Source organism: Mus caroli, unplaced genomic scaffold (assembly GCF_978045245.1).
Source record: "Mus caroli unplaced genomic scaffold, Mus_caroli_1 scaffold_9, whole genome shotgun sequence".
Lineage (NCBI taxonomy): Eukaryota > Metazoa > Chordata > Mammalia > Rodentia > Muridae > Mus > Mus caroli.
In genome coordinates this window covers 111,853,002-111,870,692 of record NW_028227264.1, presented here as the reverse complement: position 1 = coordinate 111,870,692, position 17,691 = coordinate 111,853,002, and the positions used below count along the sequence as shown (strand labels likewise).

General features: G+C 37.2%; 1 protein-coding gene across 4 annotated transcripts in view; it reads right to left on the bottom strand.

Moving 5' to 3' along the window:
- Positions 1 to 212: 212 nt before the first annotated feature.
- Positions 213 to 17,691, bottom strand: part of Caps2 (calcyphosine 2) — a 44,639-nt gene continuing 27,160 nt past the window's right edge. For all 4 annotated transcript variants that reach the window (XM_085843159.1, XM_085843161.1, XM_085843160.1 and 1 more), the window contains 6 exons: positions 17,129 to 17,247; positions 16,095 to 16,174; positions 12,598 to 12,752; positions 8,707 to 8,832; positions 5,507 to 5,603; positions 213 to 1,310 (listed from right to left, as the gene is read on the bottom strand). In XM_085843159.1, the coding sequence (XP_085699285.1) occupies positions 1,135 to 1,310; positions 5,507 to 5,603; positions 8,707 to 8,832; positions 12,598 to 12,752; positions 16,095 to 16,174; positions 17,129 to 17,247 (753 nt within the window). In that variant the 3' untranslated portion in view covers positions 213 to 1,134. The remainder of the gene's footprint in view (positions 1,311 to 5,506; positions 5,604 to 8,706; positions 8,833 to 12,597; positions 12,753 to 16,094; positions 16,175 to 17,128; positions 17,248 to 17,691) is intronic.

Here is a 17,691-nt window from a genome sequence, read left to right as displayed (position 1 = left end):
TCTGGCTCCCTTCTTTCCATGTTGTTTTCCCTAACATGTGACAATCAGCACTGATAAGACAGACAAGAAGCTAACAATTTAAAGGTTACACATCCATCATTCCAACACTCAGTACATGCCATCCTGGGAAAAGTGAAGAATACAATTTAGAAAGGACGAGCAGGAAGCCATTAAACACAGTATACATAGAAGAAAATGTTCTGGTTGTTTATTGTACCAAAAAGGGTTGCTCAGAATATCACATCTTTATTTTGTGATACAAAGGATGCTTTTATATTTTGTACAAAAATCGTTGAATTATCTTTGAATTCTTCATTTAATAGTCTAAGGGGACATTTCTACACTCCAAGGTTCCTACATTTTGTTCTTTACACATAAGAAACATTTTGTATGCAGATAATATGACAGTTAAAATAGAAAATACACTGTAATTCCCCCAGTGAACAAAGAGCAGTATATAATTTTGAAGACAAAAATAAATGACAATTCTCTTTAAAGAAACATTGAGGAGTAAACACCAACCATTCAAAATATAACGCATAGAAAACACCTATAATCATACTGAATTTAATGTTGCTTTTGCAGATAATTGAATATTTTCATAAGTTTCAAACAAGTTGCACTACTTCAGCCTTGATCTGAATCCCATGTCATTAAATTGTGAATGATGACAACTGTAGCCTAGAGAAAGGTTATAAGAAAACTGAGAATGGACAGAAAATGATCACTATATACAAGCCCTCATATAGTTTACTAAAAATGTTACTTTTCTACTAAGGCTAATTTTAAACTACTTTTCTAAGATGAGTATAAGATGTATAAGGCATAAGGATAAGGACCACCTTATCCTTGTAGGATAAAAGATATGATAAGTGTAAGAATTATAAGTATAATAAATAAGATATATAATAAGTATAAGATAAGAATGAGCAAAAAGAACTGCCTTTATAAGCATATGGTATGCATTTGTGCTCAAAAACACACATTTATTTCCGAATTGGCCTTTCCAGACTCCACTTTGAAAACAAATTATAAAGAATCTTAGAAAATATATTACAAGCTTTTCATATTTTATATAAAATGCATATTATCTATAAGATACTTGGTGCCAGCGAGAAGGTGCGTTATTGAAAACTAAATTCTCCACGGAATACATAAGATGTTGACAAAGTCTTCATCACCTGCTACCCCTATACTTAGGCCTTCATAGTAATCTTCAAATTCGCCGTATGAAATTTCATCGCACTTGCTGCAGGCGCCTTTTAATGTCTCTAGGAAAGATGATTTGATTTCCTCCTCTGTTGAATGCCCTGCAGGAAGAGGACTGACTTGAAATATTTTCCCTAGAAGTTCAGCAAAATGACAGGTGGTGATAGAGGGATGCTTATCCATCTTCTGAAATAGTTTTGGTAATTTAAAATCGTACCCTCAAACTTCCCTCCAATTTATTGAAACATTAACCAGAATTAATTTGTCTCACGATCAGCCTCTCCATTACTATCCCCCTCTTTCGTTTTTCCACTGATCTGTTATTGAGCTATTAGCAGAGAACATAGAAAAAGGAAGAGATTCAAATAGTAAAGATTCAAAGATGAAAAACTTCAGAAAATGGTCAAAAATATCCAAAATGAAAATTTAAAAGTATGTATTAAGAAAGAAAAAAATGGCAGTAATCTATGATCTTTAAAAGGACCTTTAATTTTTTTTAAGTTAGGGGGAAGGACAGATGGCTAGCAATCAGGAATATTTGCTGCTCTTCCAGTGAATCTGAGTTTGGTCAACAGTACCCACATTTCATGGCTCACAATGGCCTGTAACTGCAACTCCAGGGGTTCTGACACCATCTTCTGGACTATGTAAGTACCTACACCCACATACACAGACATAAAGGCACATACACATATGTTAAAATAAATTCATGAAAAACCTGTTGCCATCATTTAAAAATATACACTGCAAAAAGGAAGAAAGTGACGCTTTTACTAAAATAAAAAGGAGTTTGAATGAAAAGAGACTGGATATTGAACTATGCAACAATAATGCTATATGACACTTGAGATTGTTAGTCAAAGCAAAATCTAATCAGCATCTAATGTATATGGACATGAATTTTAATTAAAACATTTTTTAATTAAATTTATGCTTCAAATAATAAGACTCGAATACCTTCTTAAAATCTCCCACCTAGAAAATACCCATCTCACATCATCCATGGGAGATTTTCTTTCTTTGCTTTAATAGACCAGAAATTTTTACAAAATTAAATATTGGATTTCTATCACTACAAAAACTGATTTCAGGATGTGCCACTTCTATTAACACCATTTTTTCCTAACAAATTACTTAAGTAAAGTGAATGAGGGAGAGGGAGAGGGAGAGGGAGAGGTAGAGGGAGAGGGGGAGGGAGAGGGAGAGGGAGAGGGAGAGAGAGAGAATATGTTTTCTACAACTGAAATTGAACTGTGAAGACAAACACACGGGAGGCAGAGTGAGAGGAAAATCACAAGCAGGTGGCCATCCTGATCTACACAAGATCCTGTCTCAAAAGATAAAGAGGGAGAAGGAGGAAGAAGAGAATGAAGAGAAGGAACAAGGAGGAGGAGGAGGAATAGTAGACAATTTTTATCCTGGATATTGCTATGTAAATAGATTTCAATTTGTAATGAATCATAAAAATAGGTTTTTCTTTGTTATATTGAAAGTATCACTGGATCCCCCCCCCTCCTTTAGCTTCCCTCTGAATTGAGAATGCAAAGCCAAAGTAAGAAATTCCTGAAAGGAACCAAAGTTACCCAACAACATGGGCAAACCCAACTGGAGCTATCATCTCTGGCCCATAATAGAATAAAAGCTGCTCAAGCAAGCTAACTCCAAAAGAAGAGATAGATGATGCTGAAGTCATCAAAATTTTGAAACAGGCAAGATCATTTGCCCTCGTGTTTGGTGTGACTCACTCAATTGAAAGATGTAGAGAATGACATGCCCAGGAAGACCTTGTCCTCCTCATCCCCCTGCCTCCAACTCTTGAGTCTTGAGATTACAAGCATGTCCCACGAGCTCATTTATCTGCAGCTGAATTCAAATTCAGCCCCCTCCTACAGCAAACACTCTACCAACTGAGCCAAGGCTCCTCTGGCATATACACTCTTTCTTAATGATAAGAAGGGAAGGTAAACAGTCATCTATTGGATGGAACACAGCGCCCCCAATGGAGGAGCTAGAGAAAGTACTCAGGAGCTAAAGGGGTCTGCAACCCTATAGGAGGAACAACAATATGAACTAAGCAGTACCCCCTAGTGCTTGTATTTCTAGTTGTATATGTAGCAGAGGATGGCCTTGTTGGCCATCAATGAAAGGAGAGGCCCTTGGTATTGCGAAGATAATATGCCCCAGTACAGAGGAATGCCAGGGCCAAGAAGCGGGAGTGGGTGGGTTGGGGAGCAGGGTGTGGAGAGGTATAGGGGGCTTTGGGATAGCATTTGGAATGTAACTGAAGAAAATATCTAAGCCAGGCATGGTGGCGTATGGCTGTAATCCCAGCACTCAGGAGGCAGAGGCAGGCAGATTTCTGAGTTCGAGGCCAGCCTGGTCTACAAAGTGAGTTCCAGGACAGCCAGGGCTACACAAAGAAACCCTGTCTCGAAAAACAAACAAACAAACAAACAAACAAACAAACAAACAAATCTAATAAAAAAATGCCTTAAAAAAAGAAAAAGAAAAAAAAAAAAAGAAATCAAAGCCACCACCCCCAAAAAAAGGGGAAGGTAATCGCAATGTATATTTGTTAATATAAAAGATTAAATTTAAAAATATAAGTCTTCTGCTTTCACTTTGTGTAACCATCCAGAGAAGAGGGTCAGCCCTACTCATAAACCGATGCCTAGGCAGGAGGACATGGAGGTGAACACTATAACCCCCACACTTAGGACGGGGAAGCTAGCTAGGAGTTTGACTGTGCTCCAGTGAGTGTGTGGGCAACACGAAAAGGACTTGGTGCATTGTTTTCTTCTCTTTTGATTTTTTTTCCTTTTCCTTTTTTTGGGAGGGCACCAAGGGTAAGAGGAAGATGAATTGAGTGTGAAAACTCAGGGTGTGTTGCATGAAACTCCCAAACAGTTCATAAAAATAGGGTAAAATATAATAAAGTCAGGCTGGAGACTCTCAAGGCCAGTCTTGGTTACACTGTGAGATCCAGTCTGAAAACAAAACTGGAGAATGTTCGATTAAGTAATGAAAATCTTTTACTTCTGCATTAGTCAATGAAATGCAGATGAAGTAGGCTCAGGGAGTTGGACAAAAATAATTCCGCAAAACACGGCACTGTAATCTAGTGTAGAGGTAGCTGTCACTGCATCAGCATTTGGAAGCCCCAGTTGATATTTGAAATGTGGATATCCTAGTAATTCTAGGTATTGGTATCATGCCAGGGAGTCAGAAGAAAAGGAGCCTAAGGAGTCACAGATGAACACACGTGTGCTTCATTAGATGTGTATCAGTAGTTAGAAATTAGAAGCTCACCAATAGGAGAATGTCTATACACACTTTAATTTGTTGACTATTAATACAATAACATTTGGCAATCAAAAATATGACATCTTAATGTGGATTAGCAAATGTATATACAACTATGAATGTCATAGAGTGGGTTGGAGAAATGGCTCAGTGGTTAAGTGCACTGACTGCTCTTCCAGAGGTCCTGAGTACAATTCCCAGCAACCACATGGTGGCTCACAACCATCTGTAATGCTGTCTGATTCCCTCTTCTGGTGTATCTGAAGACAGCTATAGTGTACTCATATACATTAAATAAATAATTTAAAAAAAAGAAAGTTATAGAAGAAGTGGTTGAAAAGTATGTTACATGATTACAACTTCTGGAGAAAAATACGATGAAATTAAGCAAGTTTTGGTGGCCAAACACTGTGATAAGTTGCATTCATAAATCCACTACAAAGGAACTATAATAAGAAATGAATCTTTAATATTACTTTCAAAACTTCGCTCTGCTTTCCCCCATTTTTGAGGTGAGGTCGCGTTCCATGGCCCAGGCTGGCCTCAGATTTACACCCCCTTTTCCTTGGCTATTCCAATGTGCTGATTATAGGTGTGCGCTGCTGCGCTTGGCTGGATTTCCACAGACACACAATGTCATTTTATGTATAATTCCACTCTAGATAAAGACATAAATCTTCCTCAGTCCTCAAGGATGGAGCACTCTTCCAGAAGATGCAGTAAATATTACTGGGAGACTCCAATTCACCACCCATTCCAAACAAGAAACAAGAGTTCTATCTTCATTATAACTATCAGAGAAATCAATAAGTATAGACACAACCACACCTAAGAGTTTTTAAATGAAAAGGGGAAGATGGCTCCCAAGTTATTGGCTCAAACAAAATGTATTTCCTTCCTTTCAGCCAATGCTTTTAGATTAGTCTAATTTAGAGTAGGCACTTTTATTAACAAGCATAGTAGAAATCAAAAGCATTTGACATGTGACAGTTACCTGAGATCACACGTGGATGCTTCTTGGCGCAGTAACACTTTCTTATGTCTATAACAGACACAATGCCGGTTTTGTTAAAATCCAGTTTCATGAAGGCCTGAAGAAAGACAGGGTTTCTCTCTGTGAAATTGTTAGACGTGAAAAGCTATTTTGCAGTCAATCATTTATGAACTCTGAACAAGAGATTTTGAAGGAGCTACACAGGTACTTGAGAAAGCATCATAGACACAGAGGAAGATGGCTACAACAAACACTGGCAAGAGAGAGAGAGGGAGAGGGAGAGGGAGAGGGAGAGAGGGAGAGGGAGAGGGAGAGAGGGAGAGGGAGAGGGAGAGGGAGAGGGAGAGGGAGAGGGAGAGGGAGAGGGAGAGGGAGAGGGAGAGGGAGAGGGAGAGGGAGAGGGAGAGGGAGAGGGAGAGGGAGAGGGAGAGGGAGAGGGAGAGGGAGAGGGAGAGGGAGAGGGAGAGGGAGAGGGAGAGGGAGAGGGAGAGGGAGAGGGAGAGGGAGAGGGAGAGGGAGAGGGAGAGGGAGAGGGAGAGGGAGAGGGAGAGGGAGAGGGAGAGAGAACCCCTCCCTGCCAGGCATTTCATGTGTCTATCACCCCGACTTGCACAAAGTGGTCTATCCGCACTGCCCTGGCCTGGCTTTGCTGGGAATCGATGAGTCAGGTCAAAGACCTTGGTAACTTTCAGCTCCGGGATTCATGACGTTGGTAAATGACCAAAATGAAGAGCTGGGAAGTTATTTGAAGTTTGTTTGTTTGTTTGTTTGTTTTTTAGTTCAAAAAGTCAACTTGCAAACTCCAGATCACTAGAATCAATGAACAGGTGAAACGCTGATTTCTTAATATGTAATACTTTCTTTTAAGTTCCTGACTGGCTCGCTTATTGTCCTTTCAACTCAATACAACTCTGCCTATCAAAAGAAAAAAAAAGACCTAAGAAAGAAAGGAAGATACACAGACACACCAGGCTATCTGAAGCAGCAACCTGAGCTTTCCAGGAGTCAAAACCAGAAGCATCTTTGTTTATTCAGAATATTTATCTCATGGAAGCATTGGCCTGCTCTAGATTCAATTGTGCCTCCATTCCTTTCCTGAATCCTTACTCTTAGAGCCCCAGAATAGGCATATGTGGAGGTGGAGTCCTTAAGGAAGTAATGAAGATGGAATGGAATCATTGGAGTAGGCCTCAGTCCTGGATGACTAGAATTTCTTTGACAAGGGCCAGCATAATGCAAAGAGGGGCATAGGAAAACAGTAGAGCAGCCACCTGCAAACCACAGAGAGAGTCCTCCAAGGAAACCAGATATGCTCACCCTGCTTGGACCTCTAGTCTACAAACTATGAGAAAACAATTTGACAGGCCTGTTGCTGGAGGTAACTCTTTTTTGCCCCACCTTTTTCTTCCATTCTCCCTTCCTTCCTTCCTTCCTTCCTTCCTTCCTTCCTTCCTTCCTTCCTTCCTTCCTTCCTTCCTCCTTTCCTCCTTTCCTTTATTTATTTTTATTTTATTTTGGTTCTTTAGTATAACTACAATGACTTAATACACTAATACAACTTTATTCTGCTACTCAAACTTAGTACCATGGGCATGTAAATAATAATAATAATAATAATAATAATAATAATAACAATTAAGTGCAAAGTTGTAGGTGAGTGAGAAGTTTGTTTTACTTAAAGTTTTTCTTACATCTCTTGGTGAGTAAGGGTTGAGGGCTTTAGTTTAGCTTTGGGTTTTTGTTGCTGTGTTTGTTTGCACTTGGGACTGACACCTGCTATGATTTCCTATCCTAGGTCACATAGAATATTTTTCTATAAATACGAGGTACATATACCTATTTACCGATTGTATTAAATACACATGCAGAAGAAAAAACATACCACTCAAAAGTGTACATGTCTACTAAAACTGGGTTAATCTATATTTTTATTTTTTTAAATTTAAAGATCTGTGTGTGATGTGTGTGAATGTAGTTATGATATATGTGCACATGTGTGGTGTGTGCAGCACAAACATTCAGGGTGTCAGTTCTCACATCCCACCTTGTCTGAAACAGGGTCTCTTTGCTGTTAGCTAATGCACAGCTGCAACCTACGGGAGTTTCTTATCTGTGCCTCTCAGCCTGCCATAAGAGCCCTGGGGTTACAGGTCCTTACACTTGCAGTAGAAACTCTTTACCCCCAAAAAATAAAAATAAAAAGGTGTAGTGGCGCACGCCTTTAATCCCAGCACTTGGGAGGCAGGGGCAAGCGGATTTATGAGTTCAAGGCCAGCCTGGTCTACAAAGTGAGTTCCAGGACAGCCAGAGCTATACAGAGAAACCCTGTCTCAAAAAACTAAAAAACAAAACAAAAAGAAAGAAAGAAGAAAGAGAGAGAGAGAGAGAGAGAGAGAGAGAGAGAGAGAGAGAGAAAGAGAGAAAGAGAGAAAGAGAGAAAGAGAGAAAGAGAGAAAGAGAGAAAGAGAGAAAGAGAGAAAGAGAGAAAGAGAGAAAGAGAGAAAGAGAGAAAGAGAGAAAGAGAGAAAGAGAGAAAGAAAGAAAGAAAGAAAGAAAGAAAGAAAGAAAGAAAGAAAGAAAGAAAGAAAGAAAGAAAGAAAGAAAGAAAGAGGAAAAGAGAAAAAGAGAAAAAGAAAAAGAAACTCTTTACCCAGTGACCTATCTCTCCAGTCCTGGGATTCTTATTTCAACTTAATATGACCTCTGTCATGTTCACTGTAACACTTAACATTTATATCATAAAAAACACAGAAACACTTTCATCAGCATTATAAAATAATGCATTGGAGCATCAACAGTGTAATAGGTGTGATGCTAAGAATAGAATCATCACATCCAATCTGTGCGATAGCAAATGAGGCTTAGGAATTTACACAACAATATAGTTGGATAGCTAGCAATTTACAGAAACAGTAATTTATTAATATAATTCCATTTGGATTTTATTTTTCTTGGATCAAATATTTTCTAAGACATACATATCATATGTGATATATATGTGTATATATTTATATGACATTTCATTTTATTCTAGGTAGACTTGAACAAATACATAAGCTTGCTTATTTTAAGTGTTACTAAACCCAGTGTGTATTAGCCAAAATGATATAACATGTTTCAATTGATGGTCTATTCAAGGTGATAAAGAATGAATACAACAATCTAGTAAGAGTAATAGTTTGAGATCAGTTAGCAGTTACCTTGCGAACAAATGACTTCCTATATTCATTCATTTCACCAAAAATGGCACGTTTGAATTCTCCATAGTCAACCTTGTTCTTGCTATGGCCATATCCTTGCAGAATTAGCCAGGAAGACTCAAAGTCCTAAAAAATAAAAAAATAAAAAATAAAATAAAAAAATCAGAAATTGCCATTACATCTTTAAATTATGTAAGTGACAACCAGGATCAAAGGCATATTTTGTTAGATCATCTGTGGCTCTAGACAAGGTAACCTACTGAGTAAGAAAATTCATCTAACTACAGACAAACCCAGTAAAAGGCATTTTGGTGTGAATGCCTAAGCTCGGGCCTTTTCTGAAGGAGTAATACCTCACAGTATATTCCTCTTAGAGGTATGCTATTTGAGGGCAGAGAAATGCTGAGGGTGGAACCTAGGACCTCTTGCATATCAAGTGAGCTCTGGAATGCAAGTTCAATCACTGACCTCCATCCCAAGGGTTTTATCATTTTCATTGATAAATAATGGTGCATGTAGAGAGTATACATGATATCTCAATGCACATTATGCTATGGAAAGATCAAGCCAGACTAAATGCCATCTCTGTCAAATATTTAACATTTTAGTAATAATATTTAGTAACATTTAGTAACAACAAAGTAGTAAGAATATTTAAAACCTCTTTTAGCTATTTTTAAACACACAAAACATTTTTCATTATTCTTGACCATATTCACCCAGCTGTGCATTAGATAAAACTCGTCCTCTTATGCAAATGAAAATTTATGTCACTTGGTCAATCTCTCCATTTCTCTCTACACACTATACCCCCTCCGCTTACCTCTCAGTTTCTTTATGTAAAGTAATATGGTTGCTGTGCACTCGGTATTGAACATTCCTGTTTTTAAATGTATTCCATCTGTGACAATTCAAAGTCTATTCAGGTTCTAAAACACCAGCCACACTGAGACCTTTAATGGGTTACTTCTGGTCTTGGGAGCACAGAAAGTTTGAATGACTTCTGAACTATTCCCAAATTTTTACTAAGGAGGATGATACTAATTAAACACATTATGTCCATTTGTTCACTGCCACTATCGTGGGCTTCTTGGGCAAAGTTGCTGCTTAAAACCCTATTCTACTCAGTGTTCGTGATAACAAAAGAAATTACACTATTCCTTTATTGAAGCTCAGAGAAATATATTCTCAATGCTTCTATCACGGTGTTGACTTTAAATGAGGCTGTAAATAAAACACCCAAGTTGGCAAACAGATACTCAGGAATTATTATCTTTTCAAATAAAACTGTAATTGGGAAGCTAAGATACCCAGCCTCCCTATAAAATTATTTTTGTGTGTCAAAATGCCTCATACATTACAAAGAAAAATATGTGTATGTATAGTTGAGTTATAGCTGAGTCTGAGTTTCACTTTTACAAATCATGAGTCAAAACGAACACGAGGCAAACATGTTCACTTAACTCAAAGAATATCAGACTTAAAAGGACTTCTGAAGGCTCAGAAGAAGGATTTTCAAAAATTATGTAGTGTAATTTAGTAACAAAAAAATATGTGTCTACATGTGATTTAGAATGGAAACTAATTCAATTGAAATTTTTGCTTCATTGATAATATTTCTATGTAAACTTGGCTCTTTGCAGAACATACCACTTTTTATTTAAAATAAGAGAGAACAATTGTGTCTTTTTACAAATATGATCTACTTCACAGTGAGACCCAGGCTGGTGAAATCTTATTCTCACATCTCCCTGTATGCACTTATGGTGGCATAAGCATGTATATTGCATAGGTGATATAACAAGAAGCAAAATAAAAATATTAGTTAAAATAGGTGATATGGCTGGAAATGTAGATCAATGGTATGATACTTACTTTGCATGTATAAGAACCCAGGACAGGTTCCAAAGATTAAAAAAAAATTAAATCAAGTTTACATAAAACAAAACATATGAGAAAGGATGGAAGTTACATGCATACATTATCCTTCTTGGTAATTGTGTGGTGTGAATGAAAATGGCCCCCATAGGCTCATTTATTTGAATGTTTCAGTCCCCATTGGTGGAACTGTTTGGGAAGGATTAGAAGGTGTGGCCTTCTTGGAGGAGGTATGATCCTGGGGCTGGGCTTTGAGATTTCAAAAGACTATGCCATTCCTCGTTAGCTCTCACATTTTGTGTTATGATTGTCGTGTCAACCTGTAGAATCTCTACTGTTCCAGTAATATTTGCCTGCCTGCCTGCTGCCATGCTCCAATCCATGAGGGTCCTGGACTTTAACCCTCTGGGGCACTAACAGCCTCCAGTTAAATGCTTTTTTTATAAATTGCCTTGGCCATGGAGTTTTGTCACAACACTAGAAAAGTAATTAAGCCAGAAATGTTAGAATAGTTAGTCCTGTTCACTAGTTATAAACATTTCACAAACAAATACAGAAGCACCAGAGGAATGCAGTACTTTCCCACACTCCAAAGCCAGGCTATGTGGACCCCAGGTCTCTATCAGTTACGATTGACCTATCTGTTTAACAAAGATATACCACTGAATTCTAATTTCCTACTCTTGTTTTATTTTGTTCATCTATGAAAGAAAGATATTAAAGTGGATGGTCCCTGGTCTGTCTCACCAGACACACCACAAGTTTCAACGTCATCGTCACAACAAGCCAAAGGACAATTGTGTCCCAACAGTGATAAGCCATGTCACCCTGACATCAAATTTTACAGTTGATAAAGCAAATTCCCATATGATTTTTTTTTATTAGAGCTTCTATGCCATCCTAGACATAGCAACTATCTCAGAACTGCACAGGCAGGGCCTGTCAAAAAGAAAAGTCAGAACACTTGTGTGTCACATGGCTAAGTGATTATGCTTTTACATGAACCTAATTTCAGAAACATAATACATCACGTGACAAGACAATTGTTTTGTTCAGCAAAAGAGAAAAGTACAAAAGAATCCACATCTGAATCATTTTACTTTTAACCTACTTGCGAGTATAGCGTACAAGGCTTTGGGGCAACAAACTTAATCTCTCCCACTCTCCCGTCTACTTGCCCTAGCGATGTGCTACTGTGCCCGTGTTTGCCGTGGAAGACTCAGTTCAAGGTGCTAAATAAAGAGCAGGAACCTGAGCCACCTTGGTCACCATCTGGATGGGATGTGACATTTCACTTACAGACCCAACTTGCCGTGAAGAAACTAAAATGGACGTTGATACAGAAAGGATCAGAGTTCAGACAGCAGAGCTCCTCTGTTAAGGAAAGCTGTGGCCCAAATGATGAGAAAAATCTAGAACACAGAGATCTAGTGTGAGATCATTCATGTCAGAGTGAACTAAGTCCCTGTGGCTTAGGAAAGAGCCACAGTTCATGTCCGGAGCCTGCTTCTCCTTTCCAGGAAATGACCATTCTCTGAGCCATGACCCCCTCTTCTTGGGAGATCCACTGTCTGCTTTTATTCTTCGCTACCCTTGCCTGGTTAATTCTTCCACATTATTCACAACCCAGCCTGATGCATCCTCCCCAGGGGTCTTGCCAACATCTTAGAGTTCCTTCCTGATAACTTAGCTTGGAAGTGAGTACCACCACACAGGTTCCTAAAGCCGCCTTCTCTGTTTGATGCATGTACTAAACACTTTCTTCAGTTTTGAAGATTCCGAGGTGAAGAGTACGTCATCACAGAGTTTAACACATGCCTGGCTATAAAACACTTCAGAAACATATGATAAAGGGATAGATGTCAACATTTTAAAAATAAATGGGACTTGTGGCCTAGTGGCATAACTCTGATAGCAGGGTTTAAAAAAAATAGGCTATTAAAATGTCATTAGAAAAGTGAGCAAGACCATGCAAGAATACACCCAGAGCAGAAAATGCTGTGTGGTACATACCTGTTCAGACACTTCCAAGTGAAAGGTTTTCAGAGCTTGCTGAAAATCTGCCTTTTCTAAAAGCCCATTCCCTTCCTTGTCCAAACCTTGGAAGTATTTTCCCAATCCAGTCAAAATTCGAGCACCCTTCTTGTGCAGTTGTTCTTTCAGTTTATCTGTTTAGTAAAAAGAGAGAGGGGAGCTAATTGCTTCTGTGCACCAAGCTTTCAAGTTGCAGTTGTTTCTTGTCTGGGAAAATAGGTTGATAATAATGGAAAATAGGATGTGAATATTCAATGAATATCTGCGTTGGGCTGAATTTGGAAAGGAGAATGATTTTAATAACCACGATGTCAGACACAACTGCATATTCATGATACACGAGAGCCACAGCACCACTGTGTGGTGAAAGCGGTGCATGTTACATACAGGGAAACAATGCTTCTCTCTAGTCATAAGCAAGTAATCTAAGTCTTAAGAATACAATGTTAGTTTCTCTTGTTTAGATCATCTTATTTAACTACCCCATATCTTTCCTATTTTTTTTATTTACCCTACTGAGTTTCAGAATAGATGCCTGACAAATCACACACCAAAAATATCAGTTCAAAAAACTTTGAGTAGTTTAAAAGTTGAAAGCTGGAACAAAATGTGTCAATGGCATTTGTGTTGTGGTGTCCTAGTCCACATTTACATCTTCATAGCAACTATTTTATCCAGAAAGTTCTAGCGGTCTCTGGCTCCTAACCACTCCTTCTAGCACATAGAATGCTGTCTGTATCGTACTACAGTGAATACATTGGAAAAGAAGAGTGCAACTGTCACGAGCTTCACTAGTGACAAAAACTGTTGGCGATGACAGAGCAGAGAGAAAGACCTGCTAACAAGGACGGCGCCAGTCTCAGCCAACCATCCAGGTAGCTGCTCGCTTCCTTAATGTCTGATCATGAATACTATCTCAGGACTCATCAAAATCCTAGAAGTATATATTGACTTCTGTGATGATTTGTTTTATGCATTCCTCCCTCCTCGAAGATGGAATCCAATAGAGGAATTGTATGTAACACCTAGTACACTGCACTGGCTAGAAGGCCAGGCCTTAGACAATTGTAAGGATGTTTCAGTGTCCTGAGTCTATCTACATTTCCTCTGTTCCCTCTGGCTTCCCAGGGAAAGGTAATAAGACATTACTCTCACTGAGAGGTGGAAAAAGAGTTGCAAAGGATCTACACAAAGTTGTGTGCCTACGGAACAGCAGGATCTGCTCACAGACGTCAGAGCACATTCAACAGAAAGTGAGCTGGAGATATGTCAGGCACTAAGCCACGAGTCTCTTCAGGATATCGTCTAGGCAAGTACAGGTACATGGTGGTTCCTGCCTATACTCCCAGACTCTGGAGATAAGGAAAGAGGATCGCCGTGAGTTCTAGGGCAGCCAGGTTTGCACAGTGAGCTGCAATCTACCGGAGTTTCAGTGTGAGCCTTGTATAAGAGTATCTGTGTATGTACAAATGTATGTATAGATAGACACGTGTGTATATATACATACAGATACACATATATGTGCATATATATACACACATATATACACACACACACACACACACATCACATACATATACATATGCATATACAGATATATCATGGCCCGTGGAGATGATCAGTCAATGGGGAAAGGTACCTGCCAATCCTGATGACCTCAGTTTGAGTTGTAGGAAAAAAACTCCTGCAAGTTGTCATCTTACCTCACTTGTATGTGGTATCTCACACACACACACACACACACACACACAAACACACACTACACAAATAAATTAATATAATTTTAATTTTTAAAAATGTCAATTTTACACTTTATTTAGCTTATAATTCAACTCATTGAATATTTCTAAAATTATTATTATAACTACACCCTTCTGCTTAGTACCATTAATAAAAAACTTGAAAATACTTTAAGAACTATTTTTATTATTTATGTATATATTTGGGTATCAAGGTTTATTTTATTAATTATTTACATATTTGGGCATTTGTGCAAGGGTAAATGCACACACACTTATGGATGCTCATAGAGCCCAAAAGAGGTCATCAGAGTAGAGTTACAGAGGATTGTGAGCTACATGATGTGGGGGTTGTGAACCAAACTAACGTCCTCTGGAGTAATGGCAGGCTCTGGCCCCCTAAAACATTTTATATATATATATACATATATATATATATATATGTATATATATATATACACACACACATAAATACATTCATACACACATATATGTATATATGTATGTATATGTATGTATACATACACACACATGTATATATAAAAGTTTTAGTGGGATAAAGATATATTTATATATATATAGAGAGAGAGAGACATATATATATATATATATATATATATAAATTTTAGATTTATTCATGCACTGTCACATAAATAAAGTCACTGCACCATCTCAGATATATATGTGTGTGTGTGTGTGTGTGTGTGTATGTAAAATGGTGTATGTAAAATGTTTATATAAAGTATATTGTGTGCTTTAAAAATTATAAATTGAAGTCTAAAATTATATATATATATATATATATATAAATTTTAGCAGGATGAAGATATATACATAGTACCTATGTGTGTATATATATATATTATATATGTATATATATATGAACATATATATTATATATATATATATATATATATATATATATATATATATATATACACAAAGATACCAAAAGACAAGTTTTATTGGCAACAGTCTCTATTAAGGAACTGTGTGTGGATGTTTATGGAAAATAAATACTATGTTTAAGATTCAGGTGATTGGGATTTATCAGTTACTCACCATTCACATAAATATCTCTGATCAAAATATGTATATTTAACAATATATATAATGTTTCAGTAATATGAACTAACTAATACCCCCTGAGGTCGTGTCTCTAGCTGCATATGTAGCAGAAGATGGCCTAGTTGGCCATCATTGGGAAGAGAGGCCCCTTGATCTAGCAAACTTTATATGCCCCAGTACAGGGGAACACCAGGTCCAAGAAGTTGGAGTGGGTAGGCAGGGGAGCAGGGCACGGGGGGAGGGTATAGGGGACTTCAGGACAGCATTTCAAATGTAAATGAAGAAAATATCTAATAAAAAATTGTTTCGAAGGCTCAAAAAAAGAAAATGCATATTCATGCACTGTAGAATGCAAGTCAGCTATGAATGATGGGTCCTACCATTTATGACAACTTGGATGGGTGTGGAGACATTGTATAAAGTGAAATAAGCTATTCACATAAATAAAGTCACTGCACCATCTCAGATATATATATATGTGTGTGTGTGTGTGTGTGTGTGTGTGTGTGTGTGTGTGTATGTAAAATGGTGTATGTAAAATGTTTATATAAAGTATATTGTGTGCTTTAAAAATTATAAATTGAAGTCTAAAATGTTTGAAAGTATCTCAAACACTATTCTAAATGACAATAAGGAAAATCGTGTGTGAGCGTAGAAGACACAGCATACCCTGAATGGCCTGTAGCACCAGCTGATCATGAGCCTCCAGACTGACTGCATCTTCTTCCCCATGTTCCACAGAGGCCGCTCTAGAAGTGAGAACAGACAGGCTAAATTGTGCTTCCCCACTCCAGACTCAATGATGCTCTCAACAGCTGTGGAGGTATGCGAGCTATAGGAAGCCCCACTTCTGCCCATGACTTTTGATTCCATGGAGAATTAAATCCAGAACTATAAAAGCACTGCAATCTTTGAAGATATTAATTTTCATAACTGCTTTAATGTTTTTAAATATGTAACTATAACTATTTAAAAGCAGCTTTAGCTTGCAAAGTATAAAGTGTAAATAGACTTTTAATGTCTGGAAGATGCATTAATAAAGATTCTCAGAGCTAGATTATAGACAATGCTCATATATATATATATATATATATGTATATATATATGTGTGTGTGTGTGTATGTATATATATACATACATATATATACATATATATATTACTACCATTTAAATAATAATTACTGTCAAGAAATATTCAACAAATAATAGAAATATACATATTATTTCTATTATTTATAGTAGTCTTCAATGTAATTTTTTATTTGTAACATTATTGTTTCAATATATATATATATATATATATATATATAATTGTCAATGAATGAATTGTATCACCATAGGGGTCTTGGCTTTTTGTGCTATAAAAGATATCACACCAACAGTGTAGGAAACAGTTATGATGCTGGTCTGATACCCTATTTTTTAAAGCTCCACTTTTGATAGCATTTTAAAAAATAAAAGGGAAAATTAATACATTCTCTTGATTATAAAACAGAACAATTTAAAATTTTTAATTGCCATATGTGTTCCAAAAAATGAAGTAAGTTTGATTATAATACAGGACATAATGTAGATATACACAGCTATGATTTATAAACTATAAACCTTCTGAAATATGAAATGCTTTGTGATAGAAACTCCTTCTGAGATCCAAACTATGCAGCTATCACGTACTTTCAAAATGACACATGAGTTTGACTTACTTCAGAGAATTCAAAGCTACTTGATCAATATTTGTAATTCGAAGTCTAAGCAATGCATTTTCTTTTATGGTCTTTGGAAGGCTAGGTTGATCACAGCTCAAAAATGTCAAAGTTGCACCCTGAGGAAATGAACAGACGAAAAAAAATGTCTTAAAGCTAGAAAATACCTAAAATTAAAATACAACTCATTCTGATGGAAGAGATTTGGTTTTTATCATAGTTGCCTTGGTATGTTCTAAACGTTACCAAAATATAGTAGATTCAAAGAGTATTTAAGGACTACATTCAACTAATACTATAGAAAAATGAACTAATCCTCCCTCCCTCAAACAAAACGCCTAACACAGTATACAATAGTCATGTGACTAAAAGAGAATCCATGTACTAGATAAGAATCACAGAAGCAGTGGCATGAGTTCTGCAGATGTGTGATGACTTCTGTTGATGGGCAGTTTGGTTAACATGACATAATATGCAGAATTGCCTGGGAAAGGAGTCTCAGTGTGGAACTGTCTATATTAGGCTGACCTGTGAGCATGAGGGGGTATTATGCTCATAACACT